Source organism: Mus musculus, chromosome 15 (genome assembly GCF_000001635.26).
Source record: "Mus musculus strain C57BL/6J chromosome 15, GRCm38.p6 C57BL/6J".
Classification (NCBI taxonomy): domain Eukaryota; kingdom Metazoa; phylum Chordata; class Mammalia; order Rodentia; family Muridae; genus Mus; species Mus musculus.
The window spans coordinates 86,362,810-86,390,545 of record NC_000081.6 but is presented as its reverse complement, the minus strand read 5'-3'; the positions used below and the strand labels follow the sequence as shown (position 1 = coordinate 86,390,545).

The 27,736-nt window shown below is 48.1% G+C and overlaps 1 protein-coding gene across 3 annotated transcripts in view; it reads right to left on the bottom strand.

The window, feature by feature from the left end:
* The window catches only part of Tbc1d22a (TBC1 domain family, member 22a), a 284,093-nt gene that overhangs the window by 107,958 nt on the left and 148,399 nt on the right, over positions 1 to 27,736 (bottom strand). For all 3 annotated transcript variants that reach the window (XM_006520833.3, NM_145476.2, NM_001358062.1), the window contains one exon: positions 23,866 to 23,941. In XM_006520833.3, the coding sequence (XP_006520896.1) occupies positions 23,866 to 23,941 (76 nt within the window). The remainder of the gene's footprint in view (positions 1 to 23,865; positions 23,942 to 27,736) is intronic.

Below are 27,736 nucleotides of genomic sequence, written 5' to 3'. Positions count from 1 at the left end.
CAGGAACCTGGAGGCAGGAGCTGATGCAGAGCCATGGAGGGATGCTGTTTTCTGGCTTGTTCATCATGACTTATGCTTTCTTAAAGAACCCAGGACCACCAGCCCAGGGACAGCCTCTCCCACAATGGGCTAGGCCCTCCCCCATCAATCACTAATTAAGAAAATGCCCTACAGCTCGATCTTATGGAGGTGTCTTTCTCAACTGAGGTTCCCTCCTTTTCACATAATTCTATCTTGTATCAAGTTGATATAAAATTAGTCACCACAGAATCCTACCAGCTAACTACTGGATGTCTCAAAACTAAGGCTTTTCCAACCATTGAAGGGAGAATCCCTATGCTATGCCTGTCTGAAGCTTACAGATGACCCACTGCTATCTAAGACTGTACACACTTAACTGGGCTGCTGTGGCAGAGAGGCAGTCAGGCCCACAGGAGGTAATGACAGGCTGGTCCCAGAAAAACAAGGCCTCAGCAGACAGGCAGTCCCTGCACTCTCTGCCCACTGCTGACCAGAAGAGCTGGGGCACGGTGCTCATGAGACTGAGCCACAGTTCAGGGGTGCTTTGTCCCCTCAGGGTCCATGTACTGGAGGTTGGGTCCTTAGTATGCAATGGAAGAGGTGGTGAAACCTTTAAGAAACAGGTTTTGGAGGAGGTCTTTATGCTGGGGAAGGCTTGCCCTCAGGAGGGACTAGAATGCAGCTCACAGAGTCCTGGTTGGTCCTCAGCAAGAGAGCTGTCACAAAAGAAAAGCCTGGCCACTTTCTGGCCTCCTCTTTGGCTTCTGTTCTGTAGCATGAGCTGTCCCTCTCATAACTTTACCACCACTGTGAAGACACATGTCCTCATCAGAGATAAACTGACATCAGTGCCCTAGGCATGAATCTCTGGAGCTGAGAGCTAAATTAGCCTCTTTTCCTTATAAGTAAGTAGTTTCAGGTATTTTACTATAGTATCAGCAAACGGGCTGAGTCTCAAGAAGAAAGCTTAGAGATTAGGCCCTTATTAATGATGGGAAATAGAAAGCAATTCAAAATCAGTTACAACAAGACAGTGCATAGCTACAGAATAGAGCTGATATTCAGCCATATTCCCTCCAGTCTTCACAGAAGCAAAGGGCCCTATGAGTTTGAGGGAAGGGTTCTAGGAAGAGGGGTGATATCCCTGAGACCCCCAGGGAAAGAACACTGGGTGGAGTGATGGCTCTGAGACCCACAGGAGTGCAGAAGGACACAGGGGTCTCTGTGTATTTGCCATAGGCTGCTTCTGCAGGAAAAGACTTAAGAACCAGGGTTCCAGGCCCAGCGGAAAGAGGCCTAGCACTATCGTGCTGCTGGGCAGAGAGGCTGCCCACATGGCAACTCCTCCAGCTGGTCTCACTCACTGCATATACTAGATTCTGTTTACTAAGAAGTCTGGTACAGACCTGTGCAAACAGGATTAATCAACTTCCTAATTCTACAGGGGTAATTTTTTTTTTTTTTTAAAGAAGACAAAAATCACTTCCAGCCTGAAATTAGCTCTAGTTACACAACTAAACTGACAGAAAGACCCAAGGGCTAGAGTGGCTCTTCATCCCAGCAACCTTTGCAGCTCCCAAGGGCACACCCTGCTGGGACAGCAGCAGCCTCGGCTATGGCCCAGCTCACTGAAGCAGGGCGCTGCAGTTGATGTGAAATTCAAATCTGATGAACACTTGCAAAGCAGCAGTTTAGAAAATGACTGAATTTACTCAACAAGGTTCTTTCTACACTGGAGCATGAGGAATGAGCTCTCATGAATATGCAGGTGGCTGCTTGGGGACCTGTAGCCCAAGGGTAGTGGCAGCACTGGGGAGGAAACCATGGCATCTGGAAATGGCAGGCAATGAGGACAGCCTGCAGAGTTGTATAGCTGATACCAGAGCAGGTGGCCTTGGCAGGTGCCCTGGTTCCACGGGCCACTCCCAGCAGTGATCTACTACTATCAGGCTACAGCCAGTCTCACTTCTACCTTCAGCTGTCCTGGGGACATCAGTGTAGGAATCAGCGGCCACTCCATCATCCACTCCTCAGATAGTCATACTAAGTGACTGCCAGGTCTTCATGGTTAGACTCAACTTCTCCAAGGGAATAGTTTCCTTGGAGACAGAGAGGTGGTCTCCTTGGAGACTCTGTGTCAAAGGAACAGCTAATGCTCGAGATCTCCACTGAAGATTCGGAGAGGGTAAAGAGGAGAAAATGAGCCACCGCAGGGACTTACATCCAGGAGCCACAGCCTCCTACACTGGCCACATTCTGCCAGTAGTAGCAACCACCCACCCACCACAGGGAAGGTAGGGATCTTAGGACCTGGAAAACAAACAGTTCTAACATGCACCCTGCAGGCAGGCAGCACCTTTCTAAGACAAACTGGCCAGAGACTACTCTGAAAAATTAAACACATTTCTGGACTATCTATCATCAGAGTAACCTGGCAGAGAGGGAAAACCAACCCTTTCTGCCCTGTAAAAACAAGCACAGGAACTAGAAGCTACAGCCCTCGGGTATGGCTGACTGGAAAGGCAGGTTCTACCAGGGGTTCATGATGGGCCCAGATGTGGTCATTTCCCTTTGTAGAGCACCAGTCCTGCAGAATAACCACAACAGTGACAGCACTAGTTATTGCTTATGTGCCTACATAAACCCTTGCAGGGGAAGGTTTGCAGTGCTTTACTCCCTAGAGAAGATATACAAGGAGCCCTCTACCCTGGGGCTGTGCTCCTTACCTCTAAGAGCCAAGCAGGACAAGGCTGGAGCCTCTCCGCTATCTATGCCACCAAGCTTCTGAGCACCTGACCTTCTCTTCTGCTCACCGTGGGACCTTGAACTCCTAGGAGTTTGCTAAAGGGCAAAGGCCACACTCATTAGGTGGTGAGACCACACGTGGAATCATGAGGACCTCTGTGGGTATCTGTGGCCAGTTTTCTACTGTGTGGGCTAAGCACTGCCAGGTGGAACCACTGATTCTGGCAGACAGAATGCCCAGCCTGTAAGCTACCTGGACAGTATCCTTGATTATAGGGAAGTGGCCATTTTTCACTGACTGCATGCTACTCAGGAAACAGGTAATAAATGAGAAAGTGGACCAGCCACCAGCTCCCCAGCCAGCTTCTAATGTGCATAATGAGTCTCTGGCAGGGCTACCTCCTATTCTGAACATAGTGTAAGATAGACTGCTAAACTCTAGCATGACTTCCAATTTATATACATCGGAAGTGCGAATGTGTGTGCTGGAATGACTCCTTTCTCCTGTTTTATAAGTGACTGTGAGCTCACACTCTCTCACTGATAAAGGAATCTGGTCAGCAATAATTCCAAAACCAGAATTTCCATTTCACTAGCAATCAGGGTTCAAACATAATGAGTGAGTGGGCAGACATAATTACTATCATCTTTCAAGCCAAAATGTCCTGTGTGGCAGGGCAAGGTACACTGCTGTAAAGTCATCAGAGGGCACAGCAGCCACAGCCTGCAGAGCGCTCTCCTCAGTGCTTTCAATGGTGGGCCCATAAGCGGAAATCCTGCAGAAAGCACCTAGTCTTCTGGACTGCAAGTTCAGGTAAATGATGCAAACACACAGCACCCTGGCACTCCCGCTACAGGTTAGCAGTATTGACACGAGACCAGGCAACAAAGATTTATTTGCGCAAAGAGCAGACACAATGGCCCACATTTAGATATCTGACAAAGAAATCTTTCAATCCCTATGCTTAGCTGAGGGCAGGCTGAACACCACCAGCTTTTGCTGGGCCTGGCTGGAATGAGCTTTGATTAAAGGGAAAGATTCTGATCATCTCATCAGTTCGGAGGATAAAAAAAGAACAGAAACATGAGCAACCGACGGTCAACAGAGGGCCTCTGCAACCGAAAAGCTGCTTCTCTGCCGCAGGAACAGTCAGGTCCTAAATGGGTGCTGTGCCCAACACACCTGCCAACTAGAGGATCTGGGGACCTGCTGCGTCATGGTAACAGGATGAGAGGCTAAACCAAGAACAAGAGAGGAAACCCTGACACCCAGTCTCAGAAAACCACACTGGAAGTGAGGAGAGCAGCAAGCACCGTCCCTGAGGAAACAGGCAGGCTTCCTCTCAGCAAGGCTAGAGGACCGAGCTCCAGCAGAGTGCTTAGGAAAATGATAAAGGAGCTGCAAGTGGGAGAGGATGCAACACAGGTGGCTTAGGGCAAGCAAGATCTATGGAGTCACTCACGCCAGGGCTATGCAAGCAGACAAGCCGAACCATGGAGACCAGGGCTGTGGGGAACCCGGCTCTGAGGACCAGGCCTAAGCACAGCAGCCTACTCGAATCACCAAACAGGAGTAGACCTTACTATCTCAAGACTCCAATCAAGGAGGTTTGCCCTTGCTCCTCCCTGATCTAAGGGGATAGGAGAGTGGAACAAGGCCCCAGGGACAGATGGAAGACTGGGTTGAAAGGACATCTGGGCCAGCCCTGAAGCTCAGGTCAGGCTAAGTTCTGCTCCTGGAGATTATCCAGTTCAGTAAAATCAGAATGCCCGGGCAGTGCCTAGGAACACAAGTGACCTGTACTGCCACCTAATGAGCTGTAACACTTCCAACAAACACATCACTACACACTAATGATGGTCAGATAACTTCCTGGGGGGAAGGAGGCATTTTCCTCAAAAATCATAATGGAAATCAATAGGAAATGAGATTTATTTAGAAAATGTTAACACCATTTCAGAATGTGCTGATCAGGCAAAGAGAGAAATCCCAAACATTCTCACTGCTGCTCCTGAGCCCAGAGCTCAGACCAGAGAGGTTGGAGGGGCCACCTGCCCCTCAACGGCATCCCAGGAGCCCAGGAGGCAAGAGGAGAGCCCGAGAAGTTGTAGCCTCACACAGAGACTGCCCCCTGCTGTGTGATGGGCAGGTCACCAGCTCCTGTGCCAGGTGCTGACAGGGAGCCTGGAAAACCTTGCCTTGTCTCTGTTATACTAACAGGGATCCTGGTGGGTGCTAGACAGCTCTAGGGTGGGGACTGGTCACCTAAACCAGGAGACAATACCTCTCATTCTTGGGACATAAGCCCAGAATATAATTAAGCCTCCTGGCAGGCTGTATAGCATCAGCATGTATCTGACACCACAGCACAGTCCTCTCATCCCTGGAGAGGCATTAAGGTCCATTTTTTGACAGTAACATAATCTAAACTACAGGCTCTTCTTGAGCTACACAGAGCTGAGGCAACTAGGCATTAGATCACTCTTGCTTCACAGATGCGCTCCTAAGCATCTCCATAAGCCGCTCCAAGACAGAGCTATCACCACACCAGAAAGCAGCAACCCAACAGAGTCGTGGAAGAGGTTGTGCTGAGTTTCCTGGATGCCCAGCACTCAGTAGGTCTGACCACACTCTCCATGACCGAGCAGCAAAGCCTGTGGAAGAAAAGCAGAGCAGATGGCAGGGTAGCTAGACAGCCCCATGAGGCTTCGTTCCTGATTCTTCTCCATTCAACGTGTGTGTGTGTGTGTGTGTGTGTGTGTGTGTGTGTGTGTGTGTGTGTGTGTGTCCAGGTGATGTGTGTATACGGAGATCAGCTGTCATTATCGGGTGGCTTCCTCAATCCCTCTCTACCGTATTTTTGACAGTATATCTCATAAAACCTGGAGCTCAGAAACTCAACTGAGCTGGCTGGCCAGTGAGCCCCAGACATCTTCCTGTCTCCACGTCTCCATATCTGGGATTGAAGTTACACAGTGCCACCCTAACCTTTTTACCTGGAAGGAGGGGTCTGGACTCAGGTTTCATGCTAACAAGACAGGCACTTTACCAGGCCTTGTCCCATACAACCCTGAAGAGATGATTCTGAAAAGATCCAAAAAGGAACTGCAGCATCTGGAAGGCAGCTATGCTCACTCTGGATGGGAGCGTCTGAAGAGCACATTTGAATTCTGATATCTGTCCAAATCTCCTTTATGCTCGCTTCCTGGTTTACATGGCTTCCTAAGAAATCAACTCCAAAACCTAACTTCACTGCACAAAGCTATAGAACTTGAGGTTTAAAGGGCCTCATCCAGTCAAGTTCACTTTTTAACATGGAGAAGGCATGGTGCAAGTCCCTTTACATAGAATGTGTATTCTGCCAATGAACTTCCTTCCCACCTTTGTGGAAATCAATTGTCCTTATGTGCAGCTCCCTCCACATGCTCTTCCATCCTGGTGATCTTTAGCTCAATGTCAAAAATGCATGATTTTGATCACCCACCACTCTTGAGCTCAGTCAAACCTGGGCCTGCGATGTTGTTCATCTTGCTGGGTATGTCTAGGTATGCCAGGGGCTCTGTGTCTGCCCATGAACTACAAGATCAGCATGTCCTTTTCTGCAGAAAAGCAGGCTGGGATCTTAACTAGGATTGAGCTGAATGTAGTCAGTTAGGGGAAAGTGTCATTTAACTTTCCAAGTCTATGGGCATGATTGGGTCGTTCTGAATTTTCTCCGCTGTATTTTTGTAGCCATATTGTGTTTTCCTGACAGACTTCACATTTTTATGCTATAGTAACCAGTGGTAGTTATTCACCCTCAATTGCTAATATCTATGCGTGTATATGTATGTACATACACAGGCATTCAACCTGGAATGTCACACCTCAGAAGGTGCCATCCACATTCACCTGGTTATTTTTGAGACAAGGTCTCTTGCTGGCCTGCACTTAACTCACCAAGTAAGCAGGCTGGGTGGCTACCCAGGATCCCCGTCTCTGCCTCCCCCAAACTGGGATTACAAGCACACACCACCATGCCTATCCTTTTCATGTGAGTTCTGAGTGTCAAACGCAAACCCACCAACCAAGCAATCTTCTCAGCCTTTCGACTGCTGATTTCTTCTTGCTATTATGTAGAAACACTGTTATGTGCTGGCCTGGTGTCCTGAATCCTTACGAAACTCTCCTCCGGGTTCTAGTCAGTTCTTTTGTTGCTTCCCCAGCTCTCAAGAGATGAAGGGGTTTCCTTTCTCCTTTTCCAGCCTGGGGGCCATTCATGCACTGTGTGTGCTTCCATTTGCTGCTTTTGCCTCTGTGCATTGGCTGGACTACCTGAATGCATGCTGAATAGAAGTAGTGAGAATGAACAGGCCTGGAGGAAGCATTCAGACTCACATCGCTGCAGAAACCCTCTGGCAGAGTTAGTAAGTTCCCCTCCACTCCCGGATTGCTGCCTGCTTTCATTAAGAACGAACACTGGGCTTTGTCAAATGCTTCTCCTGCACACACTGAGATAATTTTATGGGTCTGTCCTTTTTTGATATTTTAACATAATGGACTATATCAGAGGCTTTTCAACAGTTAAATCAGCCATGCATTCGAGAATACAGCACATGTCACAATGATATATTATTCTTTTAATGCTGTGTTTGATTTGATTTGCTAAAAAGTTTTGTTCAGTTACGTTCACAGAGGATCCTGGTCTATAGTTTTCTTTAAAAGCACCTTTTAAAGACTGTGAAGAAGAGAGACACCAGCCTATGGAATAAACGGGGAAGCATGGGCCCGTTTACTTTCGTAGCAGCCCGGGTAGAATCAGTTATTCTTTGCTGAGTGTTTTCCAGTGGAGGCCTGGGGTCTTCTTTGAAGGAAGATTTAAGCTCTGGCTCCTTTGCTTTCATAAGTTTGGTGATGTTCAGAACATCTGCTCCTTCTAGGGCTAGCTGGCTGTGTCATTCAGTTTTTAGAAAACTATACTCATTTCATAACATTGTCAAATGTATTGTCAAAATGTGCACAACAGTCCCTATTTTCTTCATGTCTAGGGGGCCTGCAGAGTGGTGTCTGTCCCAGCCCTCATATTGGCAGTTTGTTTGTTTGTTTGTTTGTTTGTTTGTTTGTTTGTTTTTCCTGAACAGTTGACTATAAACATCTGTTTACTGACTTTTTCTAAACAAGCTTTTGGATTCACTCCACCTAACTCCGCACCCCAAGTCCTTAAGTCACAATTGGGGTCCCTGATTTGATAACCCGGGTCTCCTTCAGGAACAGGTGTCTGGTACTATGTGCTCCCCTCTACCCACTGCTTTGTCTGGGTTTAATGAACTCTCTGCTGCTGCACTGCTGAATTTCCCTGTTCACTCATGTCAAAATGCCTCCTACTGTCCCTTGTGGTTTCTCCTATGGGGTACTCTTACTTGGTCACTTAGAGGAATATAGATGGATTTAGAATCACTGGGCAGCTCCCCGACATCCTACAGATTTCTACACTAACTCCACTGTTCTCAGAAAACACACCGCACATTCCTTAAACCCTCTCAGCCTCCCTGAAATGTCTGCTCTACAGATGTGTGAGGTAAGACACACATCCTGAGAGCTCTCTGTAGGTCAAGCAGATGAAGCTTACTGACAGTGCTGTTCAGGTGTTGTGTGCCCTCACTGGTTCTCTGTCTATTGTCCTACTGCTTAAGGAGGAGTGATCAAAACCTGCAGCTATGACACAAAGCCATCCACTTCTTAAAAGTTTAGAATTCAGTTCTGAGTATTTTGAAACTATCGGTGCACGTATTAATACCTGGTAGTAAGAGCGGGTGACTGACTTTTGCTCTTATAAAATTTTGTAAAATGTTTTATGTATTAAATATGAAGGTTTCTATAGCATATATGTAAATACATATACAATTATACTGAATAAAAATTATATTCTTCATTCTGAACTCTGACTTTGGACAGTGACTTTCACTTTGTTTAGAGTGGCATGAGATCGAGTTACTTTTAAATCAAGTGACTTTGTCTTTAAGATGAACTTTCTCCATGAATCGCATAGGTGGATCCTACTTTTTAGTGCAGTGTGACAGATCTGCCTGTTGATTGGCAGGACCATTAACCTGAACTTCTCTGCATGCTGAGCTGGAGCCCGGAGCATGACTCCTGGTGCTCCAACTGCCCCATCATTCTCTGCTCACCTTTACACTCTTCTTGCCTTCCTAGGAGTCTGCTCTGCCTCCAGCACAGCTCGCTGGCCACAGCTCAGCTTTCTTGTCGCCACACAGTTCATCGCCTGGGTGCCGGTCAGTTCCCCCGTGTGCTTTGCACAGCCTCGTGCGCAGCATGAAGACCCTGACACTAATCTGTCCTTCCCTGCCAGCATGATGCTGTGTTTTCCTGATTCTCCTCCCTCTCTCCACACAGCAGCTGTCATTGTCACTGCTTCCGATTTAACTTTCTAGTTCCTCCTGCTCTCTTTGGGACTCTTTTACCTTTTGGTCTGGAAAGTGTTCACTTTGCCTCCATTTCTGGGATGCTTTTTCCTGGCTAGCAACTTTGGGGTTCTCCTTTCATTTTAGTGGGCCGAACACATGGCTCTACTGCATTCAGCCTGAGATGTTCCTAAGCCATCTGTCATGGCCCTGGACTTTTCTAGTGGGGCTAAGCACTTTGACTATGAGGTGACTCGGGCTGACTTGCTGGCATCTCGTGCTCACTTTCCGCTTGCCTCTGTGGTTCTCGGAACTTAATAGCTTCATCCATATTTTCTAAAAGGCCAGTACATTTCTCCTAGGCCAGTACAACTCCCTAGGATGGACACCAATCACAGGTACACAGCCGTGAGACCACAAGTGTCACCCCATCATCTTCCTCCTAGTTCTTTCACTCCAAGCAGCCCCTCCTGCTACTCAGGAGCTTCTCCAGAGTCCAATCTCTCATAATCCACACAGCATGGTTTCCATTTGCCTCACTGGACTCCTCCACAAACTCAGTGGGGACCACTCTGCCTCTGCTTGGCGTGATCTCTATTTCTCTAGTTACAAGGTCACACAACACTGTCTCAGTGACCCTGTCCAACCAGTTCAGCCACTGAGCAGGGTAAGGCTCAGTTTTGACTGACATTTGGCTCACTGTAGTTCCCTGAACCACCACCACCACCATCACTGCCACCTTCTTCACCTGTGTTACCACTGTCACCACTGCAGCCGCCACCCTACCCCCACCATGCCCCTGGGAGGTGGAGCCGAGACTCTGTGTTTGTTTGGTATTAACCATGTGTCCTCTTGTTGATGTTTTTAAGTTTTCACCCACAGCAACTTTAAATCTTCCTTTGTGGCTTTGGGCAGAGGGGTGCCTGGGCCTATCCCCTCAGTGCTAAGGAAAACTAAAGTGGAAATGTAAGGGTTCCTTGGAGAGTCAGTTGTGTTGGATGCTATTTTGCTGGGGCAAACACATGAAGGAGTGTTTTCCTGAAGTAGACACAGGCAAAAAGCTAAGCCAGACTCATGAAGGAATGTTTAGCTGAAGCAGACACAGGAGAAAGGATGTTCTGCTAAAGCAAGCACGTGAAAGGACACATAGTGAAGGATTCTCTGCTAAAAACATGCATGCATTGGTCCGCTTTACACTGTGTAATTGAGCTGCATTTGTGGAGAGTCCATGCAAGTGCTGAGACAAGATAAGTGCTAAGGCAAGGCACATGGAGGACACTGATGTTTGAAGGGTATAAACAGGACTCCAGAGTGTAACAGAGACAGCACATGGCTTGCTGGTACAGCTAGCTGTGCAATAATTCTGAGTCTTTGCTGATCTTCACTTCCCTGAGAGAGGTTCAGCTGAGAACTTCTCTAGGTGTTCCTCCTGGTCCCTCCTGCTGACTCGAGCCGACACTGAAGCCTGGCTACTACTAGGTCACGTCACTGCTGTTGCTAACCTGACTCTACCAAACTGGACTGCTGGTATATCCGTGAAGTATCTGTGAAGTGGAGCAGTTGATGCTGACCTGTGAACTAAACTGCTGATTTCCAGACAACACAGATGGGAGTTGTTCTAAAGAACCTTTCTAAACAGGCCCCTTTCCAGTATGCTTTCTTTTCCACTGATCTACGGGTAGAGGGCTCCAAGGGAAGTTAACGCATTTAAGAACATCATTAAAAATCAGGTTTGAAAGACTGAAGATACAGGAAACCCTTGTGAGCTCTGCTCAGTGTTCCTGAATGGGATGCTCATTCCCAGCTTGGGCTTTCAGGAGCAGACTCAGTCTCCACGTGGAGACTTCTGGCCTTGCCTATGTCTATTCTGGCAGAGCCTCATAGAGCACATCTGGTCATACCCTATGCTGCCTTTCCTCTCAACCTCAGGCCTTCCTCAGACTCTGCTGTCTGATACAGAGATCACTGGGGTCTTTGTGGGTTCCTCCTCATTGTGCTCAGAGACACAATCGCCACAGACAGATGACAATACAGCTTTATGGTCCAGTTTTAAAGTAGGGTTTCACAGAGCTGCAAACAGAGGTGGGTTTTCATCCAGAGGCTGGCCTGAGGAGACCCCACTTTAACGTCACAGAATGCCATGCTTGGGGAAATCCACTTGCTTATAGCTGTATGACTGAAGACCCAAGCTGTGCTGACTGCTGGCTAAGGCCACCTGCAGGCCCTGACTGCATGGGCTTCTCCAACCAGCTGCTCGCTTCAAGAGCAAAGAGCATGCCAGGTACCACTTTGCAAGGTAGACTCTCAGATGATGTGATGAGAAAGGCCTCCTGCCACACTGCCATCAAGACATACCACCACACAGGACATAGCTCTTAACGGACCACCTTAGGGTCTGCCCACACGTTCACCTCATGTCTGCTCCTCTCTGCAGCATGGCACAAAGGAGGGGGCCTGACTCACCTGAGTCCAGCTCATGGAGCACCCAAGACTGTGAATGAGAGAGGATGAGAGCCACTGTGCCAGACAGACAGCTCCAAATGACATGCTAAGACCCTAACTAAACTGAGGAAGGCAGACACTCCCAGCCAAAGGAGCATAAAAACCTAGATACATGATAGGTCAGTTCCTCAGAGTCAACCCTGACACAGTCACGGTGAGGCTGAAGCAGCCATGTTCTCAGGACACACTTCCCCTCTGCTGAACCAGATTAATGCTGGGAGTACAGCCACCACAAAACTGTCTGAGCTGCAATCTAGACCAAGACCTCCCTGTGGCAGCTGCCAGTGTCTGCTCAGTGTTCAGACTTAGCACATCATAGCCCTGCCCACTCCTGACTTCCCTGCATTCCACAGAGCCAAGTCCCTGGAGGATGGAGGATGGAGGATGGAGGATGGAGGATGGAGGATGGAGGATGGAGGATGGAGGATGGAGAATGGACAGGAGCCTCTATCTGTCTGTAAGTACTATGCTGGCCTTGGTAATCAGCATGGCACCTCATTGTAAGACTTGCTCTTTTCCAGGCTCAGGACCCAAGGAACAACACATAGGAAAAGATTTCCATGTTGACAAAAGGGTCAGCTGGGCAGACAGACCAGCAACTGCAGGGCGGATGAATGACTCAAGAGAGAGAAGAAAGGACCAAGGCTTATGAGGAGGGTGGACAGGTGGGTGGGATGGAGCATCTTCAAAGTACTATGTGATAAACACCCACATGGAAGCTCCCAGCAGAACCTGAACTTCATCATTGACTTTCTACAGTGAAACCAGAGCCTTGAGGGTTAGACCCTTCTGTGAAGACCCAGCATAGCAGCAACACCCAGACCCAGCCATCGGACATGAAACTCAGGGCACCAGAGATGCTGGGACACACAGGCCATCCCCAACATGCCAACATCCAGGAGCATAACCTCACATCATAGTTATTCTTGAGCAGACTCAGTGTTTGTCATCGGCCCCCAAAGCCACCATCCAGAAAGCTGATTATCCCTGCAGCAATTGGTCAGCAAGCCAAAGGCCCTCTAAACACTGAGCCCCTGAGGTCTGGATTTATAAGAATAAATATACTATATTTGAGAGTTTGCTATAAATGTCATTTCAAGGACAGTATTGCTCATGGTCATCATCACAGCCAAAGGCCTAAGAGGCACAGTGCCTAATTCTGAGAGAAAAGAAAGATCTAGTGCTGAAAAAGTCCACCTCTGAACTGAAGGGGGTTAGCTAATGGGCTGGGAGGGAACAGGACCTTCCAAATACTCATTTGTCCTAGATTTCTCAGGCCCTGCCAATGCAGCTACTTAACTGGAGGGTGAGAAAGAGTCCACCCTTTTACCTCAAGAGAGACAAAACACGCAGACCCTCTCCAGAAACCATGAATAGGAAGGATGCTGGGGACATTTCAGAAGCAGAACTGATGGCCTACATTCAGGCCAAGACTTTTCTTCTTGAGGTCAGGGCAAATCTCTGTATTTGGAAGTCTCTGCTTACAATGTAATTAACTGGTCTCAGCTCAGCAATAAACCCTGCAGATCAATCTCAGCATGGGGGCCATGGAGACACCATCATCTGGTCCAGAGCTTGCTGGGCTTCATGCACTTGACTTTATTGCCCATGGTGGACACAGCACTTCCAGGTGGTAAACACTCCACACTTGGTGCCCATCACAGTTCTGCCTCCTTGTCCCAGAACTTCTCAGCGTTTGGAAGGAAGAGGCGGGGGCAGTGAAGAATCAATGCCAAGGGGCAGTGGCTGGGTCTCTGTGGGGTCCCATCTTGCAGTAACTGAAGCAGTTTGGCTTTCCCACAAGCCATGAAATGGGCTGGGTGGGGAGTGGAGATTTGCTGGGGGCCTCTTTCTAACGGCACTCCACTGCAGCTGTGCTAAGTGTGGCCTGGGGAAAGGGCTCTCAGAACAACTATTAACACTCTAATGTAGGACAGAATGTCCTCTGCAGTCACAAGCCAACTGCCCATCAGTGTGAGGCCTTAAAATGGGGGTGAGGGGTAGGGGGGGTAGGGGGGGAGAAGACCGCAATCTTGTCCTGCAGGAAATTTATGTATGGACAGACCAGAAGGCCACACGTCCCAGGATCCTTGGGGTGTCTCCATTCTATAAGTGGGATGACAAACTGACTCTTGGTGTTAATAGAGCCCTCAACTTGTTCTGGAACAGCACTGAAGATGAGCTTGTGCTGGGAAGGAAAAGGAAGAGGTAGCAGGGCCTACAAACAGCAAGAAGTGGAGGGTGAAGAAGGGCCCCAAGGCAGGGACAGGCTATTCTTCCAGGGTGCCAGTTTAAAAGTGGAGATGGAGAAGATGGCTTATTGGCCTGAAACCATGATCCCAAGACAACCATGTGGACTGAGGCAACCAGACTTGAAACAAAAGCTGGTAGAAGAGCAAGCCAGAAAAAAGCAAAAACAGAAACATTCAAGCATGGGGCTGGCTGACTCCAGGCTCTCTAAGGGAGGCCAGAGAGCCCTATGCTGGTTCACAGAGCCTCCAAATCAGGCCTTGAGAGCAGAGATGTCCCAAAAGAATGGAAGGGCAGCCCTGGGTGGCAAAGGTCATCATTGTCTCCACAGATCATGACTGTATAAGCAGGAGAACATAACACTCTGACCATTTAGGAAGAAAGCCAGGAAGCCCAAGGGGCCGGTAGGTAAATGGGCATACAAAGACACCAATCAGAGAACTGGGGCCCCAACCCTCAGAGCAAGCCTCATAAGCAAGTCCTGAAGACTGGCTCTCGCCTAGCCCTGGCCACTGTGGCATGTTCCTGGGAAACCCCATGGGCTAGGGTTCACACAGGGCTTCCTCTACCCAAGGGAACTTCCCTAGGCTGTGGCATGGGCCCATAGGGACCTCATTTACACATATGCTTTTCAATCAGCTTATCTGCATGTCTCAAATGAAACACCACCATCATTTCCAGCTTAGAATCGCCCATTCTGAGGCCTAATGAGGATACACACTGGAGACGGACTGCTGTGTGGCAAGAGGCGGTCACAGTAAGGACGGCCCGGGCCTGAGCCACACCGCTGATTTATTCTCTGCTCTCCGACTGCTTACCTTGTCGGGGTAATAAAAATATTTTCACTCAGCTGGTAATAAAACTGAATCTAGTTTACTAGCTGTAACTGAATCTTACCTTGAAAGAATAAGTCAATTTTAACCTTACAATGTAGTCACGACAGCTTTCAGAGAAATTTCATTAAAATCACATTTAACTGGAATTAAAAACCCAAGAAAGGGAAAATGTACAAGGAGATAAAGCCACTTAACAGGCAGAGGTAGGACTGCTGCTCAGTAATAAGTTCTAGTGCTTTCTTCCTTAAGGAAATGGGAGCAATATTGGTAAAAATATTGACCACAGGCCCCTCCCCAGCTCCCAGAAGTGGCCTCTCCTGTAACTCAATACCCAGGAGCTACAATGAGTCAGCCACTATAAGCACCTTATAACTCTCTTGACCTCACACACAGGACAAACGAACCTATGCTACTAGCAGGTGATGGCAGGTGAGCTAACCTCCGGAACTGAGGCTGGAACTACTCCCTACCACTGGACAGGAAAAGGAGACCCAACGTGCTCAAAGCTGGTTCCTGGGCAGGTCTGAGGTCTCCTTTTCTTCTGGAACACTCAAACTAGTCTCCAGAGCCCAAATCCCTATTTTAACTCAATACCGACATCTTTCCTGACACTCAGCCTCTAAAACCTTGGATCTACAGTCTGTCTAAACCTGAAGCTGGAAATCAACCCATCCCTTAGACTTCTCTGCCAGTTGATGTGGTACTAGCTTGCTTACTCTTCATGGTCAGTCTCTCCGTCCTGTCTCCATGCCAACACCAGACCACAATGGTCCCTGATGCTATATACAGTTACAGGAAGCACTTTCTATAAGACAGGCTGCCAGTTATTCACAAAACTGGTCCCCTGATGCTGCTGACTACATGGGTGGGCTGTTTCTCAGGTAGTTGGTAAACTAGAGACTACCTCACATATCAGCAGCACACGGCCTGCCCCCACATGCAGATGCAAACAAGCTTGTGAGGACATTTAAAAGGACCTCCAGCCAACTTTGTAAGTGTGTCCCACTCCTTGGGACACACCAAGTTCTTTCCACAAATCTATACATGTGTCTGTCTGTATCTGGCCCCTTCTCCTAGGATGTGAACGAGAAGAGCAAAGACAATAGCTCTCATACTTCAGCATCTCAGCATGTGGTCCACTCACAGAGGCCGGGCTCAGCACTTCACGAGCTCCCAAACTTCTGAGGACAAAACTTTCTGGAACACAACGCTTTGAGTGCAGTTTCAGCCAGTACAATCTAAATTTTCCACCACTTTTGGTATCTAAGATTGAGCAAAACCAAGGGGTGGAGGACCCTCAGATCTTCCTGTCACATCATGGCCCTGTCTTGGAGTATCTGGTACTTAGCAAGTTCTTCCATGTCACTTCCACAAGACATGACCCTGCCTCCTACTAATTGTGAAGTCATGATGACAGTTTCTCCAATGTAAACACACATAACACTCTGAAACACAATATTAGTATTCTCTAAAGCCCCTGTGTTGAAGGCTGATGGTCCAATTTGGCCTGCCTCATTCTAGGAGCCAGCTCTGCCATCATCTGGTCAGTAGCTACAGCGGAACACAAGCCCTGTGCCCAGCATGCCATCTGACCTAATAGGGTATTTGTATTGGGAGATGGAGCCCTTGAGGAGTTGTTAATTAGGCTAGATGAGGTCATGATGGCTGAACCTGCAGACTTCATTGACACAGTGATACAGCACAGAGGCCAATATCCAGGGTCACTACAAAGACAATCCCATCCTCCTGAGGCTCTGAATGATGACAAACATATCTAACAACACAGAATAGGAACCCTAGGCTAGCCTTGCAAAGAATCACTAGTAAGACTGAAGAGGAAAATCTCCACTTAGGAAGAACAGTGGATGCCAGCTTCAGCACAGCATCTCACAGTGAAAGCCGAGTGCTTTATAGAGCTCAGTAAGCCTTGGCCACAGATGAGAATCCCCTGGAGAAGATGAGAAGCTGCTCCCAACAGACCAGGACACAGGTATTTGAAACATCTACAGGACAATGACAAGAACAGTAATGAATGGCCAATGAACTGTTTATACATCTAAAGGGTACATGCACACACGCGTGTGCGTGTGCGTGTGTGTGTGTGTGTGTGTGTGTGTGTGTATAGGTAGGTAGGTTTATCATATGTATACAATTGTGGATATGTATATATATATATATAGATGTGTGTATGCGTATGCTAGTGTGTTATACACAGGTGTGTTTACATTTATTGTGTATATAAACAGGTAAAAAGATATGTATATGAGTATATACAGATACATGTGTGTATATACAGGTATATGATATGTATATGCAGTTGTGTGTACTTAGACTCGTACAATTATATGTACAGGTGTGTGTGTATGTATGTATGTATATACAAGCATACATTTATGTATGAGTGTGTATGTGTACTTATATGTATACAAATGTGTATAAATGTGTATATACAGATATATATGAGTATATACACAGGACAATGTATATATATAAAAGTGTTTTGTATATGCAAGTGTCTATACATGTATGTGCAGGTATGGTATATGTATATGGTATACACATGTGTAAATATACAAGTAGATATATTCATAGGATTATCTACATGTGTATACTAGGATATGTATAAGCGCATACAGCTAGTGTATATTGAAACAAATATATGTATATAGGCATGTATGCATGTGTATTCAGATATGTGTATGTGTGTATTTTGTGCACACAGGCCCATATATGTGTGCTCTATGTACATACAAATGGTTTGTATATATCAATGTATGCAAGTGTGTATATAATTTCAAATAATATATTACATTTAAGGCCATATTCTCCTCCATTCTGTCCAGTGTCTAGAAAGAAAAGTGAGCCTATAGCTTAGACTGGGCTTGAATTACACTTTTCCCCTCTGCGCTTATCCATGGAAGGGTTCCAGATAAGAAAAAGGAAGCCCAGGGAAGACTGAGCTTCAGTGAGTGCTGATTACTTACTGCCCAGGCATGTTACATTCAAACCTGTCAGTGTTCACCTGAAGCTGTATTTTACTTATTGAATCTGGCACCCTCGACCACTGAAGCCATGTAGGGTTGAGAGATTAGGTGGGAGACAACGTTAGTGCTGTCTTTACTAGAGGAAAGAGAACGCACCACAAATGAGAAACCAGGAAGGTGCATTCAGTAGCTCAGCAGCAGCTTAATTGGTCCAGCAACAGCTTCAATGTTATGGCAGCAGCGTCTCTGGCTGACCTTCCTCAACAACCTTTTTGCTCAGGCTTGCTCACTGCGGAGTTTCCCAGCCCACCAGGCCCAACGGTGTCTCTCTACTTTAGGCTACCTCTAAGAACCTGAGACAAAGCCCAGTAGACCCACGGCTCCAGGAAGAGTCAAGAGTTCTCCAGTTCCTGCCTCTTCTCTACTCCCTGAAGCCACCCTACAGCGTCCCTGGGCCTCCCGAAACAGGCTTCTTGAAGACGGTAGCAGTGTCTCCCTGAAGGGCTAACACTCTCATGTCTGTGAGCTAGCCCTCTATAGTCTAACCTTCTGACTGGGCATGACCAGCATCTCTTTGGGCACTGCTGAAGCCGTATATGCTCAAGTGATCTAACATCAAGCAAGCTCCTATGTCTCATATGTCAAAAGACACACCAGACATTTCACTTATACAGAAGTGCCTGTGCTACTGCAGACATGACATGAAGAGAAGGCCTGAAGTGGACCCTGGCCTGAGACTGCAAAGGTGCTTTGGTCACGGCCTTTGAGAGGCAAGGGCTAGAAGCCTGCTCATGTCTGGCAATTCTACTTTGGCAACAATCTAGGCCATGTGATTTCAGATATAATAGATGCTAATGACAACAAAATGTGCAGGGGCTTGTTAAGATTTGATGGGAAAGTGTAAAATCTCACTTTCAAATATACACAAGCATTCCAGATGCAACATGGGCAAAATCACATGCCACATTCCTTGGACTGAAATTCCACTAGGAGGCAGGAGCCTAACGAACACTTATCACCGCAATAGGAAGTTACTAACTTGTGGGAGCAGCTGGTTACTACCTATAAAGAGCTTTAATAACTCAGACTAGGTAGACAGTGAACACACCAAAAACTCCTAAATAAATTTAAATAATGAGAGAGGCAGGACAAGGCAGCACAGGCAGCACTCTAATTCTGCCTTCTAGGGTGCTCTGTGACACACACCTACTTGAATATGGACAGAACCAACTGTAAGACACGTGTAGCTTTTAGTCATTGAAGTCCCTTGGCATGAGCCTTATTCTTCCTGAATAAAAATGCCAAGCCCTTAACCTTTCCTGACTTTAGATGTTTGTAAAATGAATTCAATAGGACTAAAACTTACACAACTTCCTAATGTCCTTTCTGAGCTGGTGACTACAGTGTCCTTTAGCTCAAAAGTGCCCTCTCAACTTGGGCTGCCCCCTGATATCACTGTGGCCAAATGCTGGGCTGCCAAATAAAATGGGCTTTGTGTTCCAGTCTCTGGTGGATGCACTAGGAACTCGTACACACCCTTTCTCCCTTTCTCAAGCCCTTTCTCCTCCTACCTCAGGTACTAGCCAAGGACACTCTGCCCGCTGCTACCATCAGACAGAGCCCTCCCCAACCCACCACAAGAAAAGCTGTATAAGGACAAACCCTGCTCTAAGCTACTCAAGTGCAGCCACTGTGATTTACAAGCCATAAGCCATAGTCTAGCTTCTAACAGTGGTGTGGACTTTGACATTCAGCCGTTTGGAATTTGGTCAACACCTTACCCAGTGCAATTTGAGTTCATGGCCATGCTCTCAGCAACTACAAAGAGGGGTCACAACTAATCTTGGAGAAGCAACAGCACTGAGTCAGACAGAAATCAAGAGAGGTCACTAGAAGAGGAAAAAACCACTGCTGACAGAAAGTCAGGAAGAAGGAGGCAGCAGCAGGTACACACGGGCATGAGAGGAGAGCCACACGGTGAGGGGCAGCGGGCCTGGAGGACAAGCACCACAGAGCAAACACCCAGAGTATTCAAAACCTATTGGGCTGTCGAGGCTGGCCTGTGGACCTTGGTCCTTGTCACATACAGTCCTTCACATGGGTCCTCTTGAGTTCCGGTGGAATAGAAGAGCCCAAGGAGACTGCACAACAATGTCCCAAGACCACTAATGCTCCTCCTGGCAGCACTTCTGGCAGATGGTAAAGACCATTATACCACACTAGTACAATCAGTAGGTGTCTGATGGTGGTGGCTCTGCAGAATGGTGACATGGGTCTGTATTTCTCTGAATAAATGCTTTCATGCACCTTCCGAAAACATCCAGTCTGGCATGTCCACACAGGCTGGGTGGAGGGCTGGAGTCACAGTCCAGCTGCAGGTTCCACCTGCTTCTCCCCACAGAAACAAGCAGTGTGTGCATCTCACAGCAGACCAAGAAACCAAGTGTCTAGAAAGGGGAAAACACTGGGAGTGATGTTGAGCCTAGCACAGGTGCCATGCCTTGGCCTTGTTCAGACAGTGCCCCAGGGCACCTGGCACTATGTGGCAGTGTCTCCTAATACCCAGTACAAGCAATCCAAGTGTCCCAAGTGAGACTCACTTCTCCTGAGGTGGGGAGGTGGCCTCTCAAGGCAGGCCTGGCCCAGAATAAACTCCTTTCCCAGGAGCTGCTCCTTCAACTCTAGGGCAAAACGGAGTGATTAGGAAGGAATGGGGCCCTTACCAGCAACCACAGCACTTGGGTTGGCTACAAACATGCAGCCCCCACGGGGAGAGTAAGGGTTGCAAATCAGCTCTTGCTTGGAATGTAGCTGTGCTCACATGAGAAATCTCAAATCCTTACAAATGCCCTGGGAGCCAGTGATCTGCCTGGGCCTCAAAGAGATTGTACCTCTCTGGAAGTATGCTGTCTGGTCTGCTGCAGACTTCTTGGGGAACAGCCTTTCTCTCCCCACGGGATAATATGGTGCTAAGCTGTGTCCTACATTGGGTCTAAAGCTTCCAGGGACTGGTCTCCTGGTTACAAGCGTATTCACTTTCCACCTTTATTTATAGGATGCATTTGCTGAAATGCAGACCCCAGAATGATGCTCTTTAGCAGACTGATGACATCGTCTGGTGTATTTATTGAGACCATTCCCAAGGAACAGCCATCACTGATGGCTATGACTTAAACAGTCTCTGGAAGGATGGTAGTGACTCATTCCCACACTCAGGAGCCTGAGGCAGGAGGATCAGAGATTGAAAATATCTAAATCTATATAGTGAGAGATTTCTAGAAAGGTGAAATTTCTTCCCTTGGTTGGTTTAATTAAATCCACTGCAATGTATTTGTACAGTTTCTCTGTTGGTTCCATGCATGATTCACTGGCCTCTTGAACCTGAGAGCTGGCACCATTCTTTTTTCAGATTACTAACCTCTGCCCTCCCTTCCTACGGAGATTCACGTCCACATCTCTACCTTTCTGCATCTCATGTTCAGAACTCTAGTGGCAAGGCACAGACAGCTTTGCCACTTTCATCTGATGTTAAGCCTGCTCACTGAACTCTTCATTTAGCTCTTGTTCTTTAAGAATCATATTTTATTATTATCGTCTCTCTCTCTCTCTCTCTCTCTCTCTCTCTCTCTCTCTCTCTGTGTGTGTGTGTGTGTGTGTGTGTGCGCGCGCACACACACACGCACGTGCGCACGTGCTCTGGAAGCATTCTATGTGCCTGGTGAGTTGTCTTCAGTGGGAACCTGCAGAAGTGAAAGGCCTCGCTCTCCACCTTCTCTGAAGTCCCATCTCCAGTGGCTCAAGCTGCCATTCCAACAGCCTTCCACAATTTCTCATCGGCCATCTGCCCACTCTAGAGACAGTATTTGCTTCCCCAGCCAGTGCCATTTCAAAGGCTGCTGCCTGCTTCCTCCTCTGTCTCCAAAGAAGACATGACTACCCATCACCTATGCACCCTCATGTCCACACGGCACCTTCCTTAAGAGGTTCAGCCGTGCTTGGGAGGCGTTACTCAGAATGGGAAATTTCTTAAAAGTGTCTCTGAAAAATTCTTTAACTACTCCTTATGATAAGAAAAGGGGGATGGAACCCACCTTCAACAGTCACTGCCCTTCAGGGGCTTCTCATTTCTAGACTCTGCCTCTCTTCTGACTCTATGCAACCCCCAATTGTCCTTTTTCACACCATCCACCTGGAACAGCTCTGTCAGCAGGGCCACAACCACTTTCCCTCTCTAGTTAATGCTCTCTGAAACAAGCACGGTCCTTCTACTCCCTAGAACTGCAGAAATCAGGCAACAGGTTAGGGTTTTTTCTACACAGTGTATCCTGCCACTGATGAAAGGCTTACAGTGAGTCCAGTGGAGCTACGGGAGCTGCAGCCCTGCAGCTTCTCCAAATACTGTGGGTGCAGGATAAGGAGGAGGCTGCCAGCCAGGGCTGGAGCCCCAAGGACCAGGCATTTCCTGCTTGCACAGTCCAGTATCCTCACAATGGTGCAGCTACACAGATTTTCAGAGCTTCTATTATGAGAACACAAGCAAGCAGGTTGCACAGCCTGCCCTGGGACACTGGCATCCATCCTGTGCTGTGAAGAGCTGATCCTTGCATGGAGATAAAGATGCTTTACCCAGAGCACAGACATGGGCAGCTCTGCAGTAGTCACTGCTGCTCTTTGGAACAATCACAGTGTAAATCTGCAGTGTGCCTCCTTCTGAACCGCAGCACGAGAAAAAAAATCAATTCAAGCATTTCCCCAACTGCAGCGCTGGAGCAAGCCAGCCCTGGCCACAACTTAAGGCTCATGGAAAATATAAAATAGGCCTTCTGAGGGGCACAGGAGGAAAAGAAGAACCTGCTAGAACTGTGTAACTCGTAGCTCCTGCAAATAGTATTTCAAAGAACTAAATGAGGCCGGGGACACTTGTGAAATCGCTGGTAGGAAAAAACTTCAACCAGAGCCAAGCAAGAACGCAACCTGAGTGCAGAATAAATGCACAGGGTGCACTGACGAGAGAAAGAGCAGTACTTCGGAGGGAGGTTGAAAAGCAGCTAAACACACTGAATCCAATAAAGCAGCCCTAGAAGTGCGTGAGACTTCATAATATGGAAATGAGGTAATAACCATCAGACACAGAGACGACTCCCAGGCTCAATCAAGGAACGAACGTAGCACAGTTTCGAAGTTTTTGGCTCTGGTTTATAATGTCACTCAGTCACTTCCCAAACCAAGTCTCTCCTATGAAGAGGGCTATGACAATTTTCTTCCACCATGGGAGCAGCCAGGGGAAGGCTGGGAAGGGGCCTGCACACACAGAGGGCACACAGCCAGGACTCCACCTCAATAGAGTTCTCTGTACCCTTGGTCAAGTGACTCAGCCGACTCGGCCGGGACTCTGGGAAACAGGGTGTCTTCTACAGCTCACAGCTGACAGGCTGCTGTCACATATATACACAGGCCTGGTTCTGCTTGGCGTCACTTTGTTAATACTCTGCTCATTAATTTAACAAACTATCAGGAGGCTCCGCTTGGAATGGGCAAGCATTATCTCTCAAGTTTCATTTAATTAAACTCTGCTATTGCAATATGACATTCAGCACATCGCAGGGGGAATTATTTTAAGGACGAAGGTAAAAAGTATTTCAAAGGCCTCACTTAAACATGAAAGCATAATCTAAAATTGCCGGAGCACACACTATAATTTTTCTATAATATTGAAGATGTTCTTTCTGGACTTGGTAATTAATTGGATTCCATGGAGAAATTATTCTATCCTCCTTGATAGCAAATGATACACCCAGGCAGGGGAGGCAAGGCAAAGGACAGCCATCAGCAACCACCCTGCTGCCCAGATGAGAAGCTGCAGCTGACCCAGGAGGGAGGCTGGCTGCCAAGAGCACTGCATCTCCTTCCCCACTGAGTCCTGACTGGAGCACAGGCTGGATGGGCAGAACAGCAGCTTCTCCTGCTAAGGACGCACTTGGCTGAGAGCTAGCAGACCCAGGTACCACTGGCCAGATGAGAACAGGATGGTGGCGTCTGGCAGGGCTGGGGAGCAAGGCTGCCTCCCTAACCTCCCGCTAGAACTCTCCCTGCCCCAGGGAAGGCTGTGCTGGACACTGACTTACCATCAATCCGGCTCACAAGCTCTTCCAGCATCTTCACTTTCATCTGAATCCCAGGTTGGGCAAAGGTGTAGTTGTCCTAAGGGGGAAAAATTACAGCATATATTAAATGCACACAGGATAAAGCAACTTTGAGACCTTAAATTCAGGTACCCAGAACCCACATAAAAGCCAAGTCGCTGTGGAAGCCACCTGTAATCCCAGCACTTGGGAGAAGGAGACAGGGCATCCCCAGATCAGGCTGGCTGGCTGGACTAGCCACAGCTAGTGAGCTCTGGGTTCAACCAAGAGACTGTATCTCCAAGTAAAGTGGAGTGTGACTGAGGAAGGCAAGCAATGTCAACTCCAGGCCCACACAAATACCACTGTACACATACTCACACATGGGTGAACATACATAAAGACATACCACACATGAGCACCACCCGCTCCGGTAACCCAGATCCTCCAAAGAGGAAAAAGCGGTGAAAAGAGTTTATAATGCAAAACCATTTTATAAACAAACCAACTACACACTGCTAGGTTGCCTCACGAGAAACAGGTCCAGGGCCACACTCTGCATAACACCAACAGAGCACAGCACCACCAGGTCTCACTCCCATCTGATGTCAGAGGATGCACACAGCTCCCAGGAACGCTTCATGGAACATTTCTATTTGTTAATGTTGGATATTTACATTTAAATTGAACAAACCAGCACCCATGCGTCTGGCTCATTGAGCAGAACCACTGGCTGGAATGACCACCTCAATGGGCACCTGGACAGCCAGCACCCGGCCCACCAGGGAGCCAATGAGAAACGGCAAATGTGCTGACAGCGCAGCACTCAAGTGCTAAGAATGCAGCCACTGTATGAGAAGTGGCATGCGACTCTTCTCAGTGATGCGGGTGAGGCTCATATGGACTGGAGGCAGGGGTTGGGGGCAGATTTGGGGAGGGAGCCTTTGTGAAAGGGACTTGGAATAGAAGCATAGCTAATATTTAGCTACATGTGACATCTACAGTGTGTGCTCTCTCTGGGCACGGGTCCCATCATCTATTAGATGAGACTCAGCACCCCGCATTGTTGGACGGTTCTGAGCCTCAGACATTACAGAAGCCAGCAGAGGGGAAGGCTTTCAGACATGACATAGCATGGCAAATGGCAGCCCGCAAACCTCAGAGCACTCAGAAGTAGCATGGAGCACGGGCGAGAGAGCAGGGAAGAATGCCTACTCCCTCTCAGCCCACGGGGAGCACGTTCTGCAGCTTCACAGATGGTGGGGCACCCAGGTGGCCTGCACCCAAGGGCAGCAAGTGTCTGCAGTCAGCAGGCAACATAGCAGAGTGAGAAGCATCAGCCCTCCGTCCCCTTCAGAGCCTGCCAATAGCATGGAGCCTCAGCACCTGATCCTGAATGGGGAGCCTTCCAGGAAGACAGAAAGAATTAAGGACAGACGCTGGCTGGCAGAAGTTCTTAATGCCACTGTGGCTCAGTACTAACAAAGCCTACAAGCTATAGAGGTGTCTATCTACAACAGGAAGAGTAAGGCATGCTGGGACATCTCTCCCAGACAAAACTGCAGTGAGAGCCTCTAGACTTCCAGTTCACTCATATGCAAGGGTTAGAACAAGAAGAACTGTGTCTACCAACCTCGTGAGGGCTAGGCCAGGCCAGGCCTTCCAGAGACATAAGACAGCAACAAAGACAGGATCTGGGAACATGGTGGGAACTGCCCTGGGCCTTAGGATGGCCTCCTACCCAGATTTGGAAGGCCAGATCTCTGACAGGCTCATGCACTCTCGTGAAAGTCAGCTCTCCGGAGGAGCAACTATTGGGCTCAGTCTCATAGTCAAAACTTGAGGTCCCGAGGAACTGTACGAATCCCAGAGGGCCAAGCATCCTGCTAGCTGCGATGAAGCAGAAGCCAGAATCAGGACTAACTGGGTTCTAACATACCTAACCTTAAAAGCCATAGAAAATTTGGTTCTAGCCTACAGCTCTTCAGAGAGTCATCAATCGTCTTTGGATCTGAGCTTGCCAAGTATAACTTGGGAGACTTAATTTCTCCGAGGAGGTTAGCAGGAGGTTACTGCTCCAGTCTGTGGGTGCATATTTGGGTGGAGGAATTTATGAACAGTCTGAACTAGATAGAGATGAGAGAGACTAGCTAAGGGTGGTTTGCAGCCTCTGGGTCAGGAAGGCCCTACTGACCACTTACTATATTCTAGTCTGATACACCTCCCTGAGGTTGACAAGCCTCCTTACACAGCTAACTGGGGCTGTGATGGCTACCCCAATTACAGCTGAAGAAATCAGGGTGACACATCTTCTAACCTCCCCACACTTTACATGGTGAGAGCTTCACCCCCACCCACGAGACTAATCAGTGCTCTATGGGAGGACAGAGGCCCTATGGGCTCTTCTTGCCCAGCCCCAGCCTACCAACACTGGCTAGAGACAGTGTGGATTTAGCCAGTTATTTGGCTTCCACACTAGAAACCATTTCAAGCCCACTCACTGTGCAGCAAGAACGACAGCTCTCCTTTGCTTCCATCTGCCACTGTTTTGTTTTACTTCTCAGTTTGTTCAGAGCTCAGAAAGGGAAGCTGGCTTTTTAGAATCCAAACACTGAGGCAAGAATGATACCATTCTATAAGAGGAAAAGGGGAAGTGGGGGTCCTGCTTTGAAAGAACCTTCAAGGCCTTGGCACTCTGGCAAAGGCAGAAGACAAAACCAGCAGCAAAACCAGCAGCGTTCTCACTGGCCCAGCACTGGGCTGCCAGCCTACGCCAACAAAGACAGACAGACCAGGCCAGGGCGCACCTTTAGGGCCACTCTGTTGAATTAATTCTCATATATTCATATTCATTCTCTCTCTCTCGCTCTCGCTCTCTCTCTCTCTCGCTCTCTCTCTCTCTCTCTCTCTCTGACTTGACCTGACACGACACGACACGGGAAATGCCACACTTAGCAGTTACCTGCTGTGCTAATCTGGGGACAAAACATGTATTATATAGACACAGCACAGCACAGAAGGGAAGAGCATGGTGAATGCTGGTCCTGGGATACAGGACAGGGCCTGGCTGGGAGCAGCACAGTGAGGATGTGAGACCTGGGCTGCAGTAAAGCAGAGAGGTCCCAGGGTCCCTAGGGAGCATGGCATATTCAGGAAAGGGGGAGTGTGGGGCAAGACAAGAGCTGGGAGGAGGCCATTCTGAAGGAGTTACAAGCAGGAGGTGAGAAAGAACCATAGCTGCCCAATGATGTCAGCAGGGGGAAAGGGCAGCTGTCCACTGTTGCAGCTACAAGATTCAAATTGTGGAAGGATCCTGATTGTGCCGTGTAGAAATAACAGAGCGGGACTACAGAGGGTGAGGGCTATCAGCTACGAGACAAGAGCCATAATGGAGACAAAATGATGACAGAGCTTCCCACCGAGGACACAGTCAACCCAAACTGTCCCAAATGCTTCCCACTGACCTGGTCTGACTGGGTTTTTGAACTTGAATGCAGGATTTTACATTTATTCCTATTAGCGTGCTCACTTGATTGGTTCTGGGCTGGTATTCCAGGCAGCTGAACTCATTGTGAATCGTGATTATGTCATCCATCACATTAGCTGTCCCTCCAAGCTTAGAAGCACTGGTTAAAGCGATACCCTGAATGTCTCCATTACAGCCTCTGAGAAGAGGTGGGAAGGACGAAGACAAGGACAGGCTTGTGGCAAGCCTCTCAGAGTGCAGTCAGCACAGACCAGCCGCTGAAAACACATGGCGCCTTGCCTAACTCTGTGTTTCCCATCTGCTAGCTCAACTTCCTCCTGCTTCTCACCTATGAAAGACGGGCAGCATATCCCTCACAAGGGTGCAGGGTGAGCAACTGCATCTACT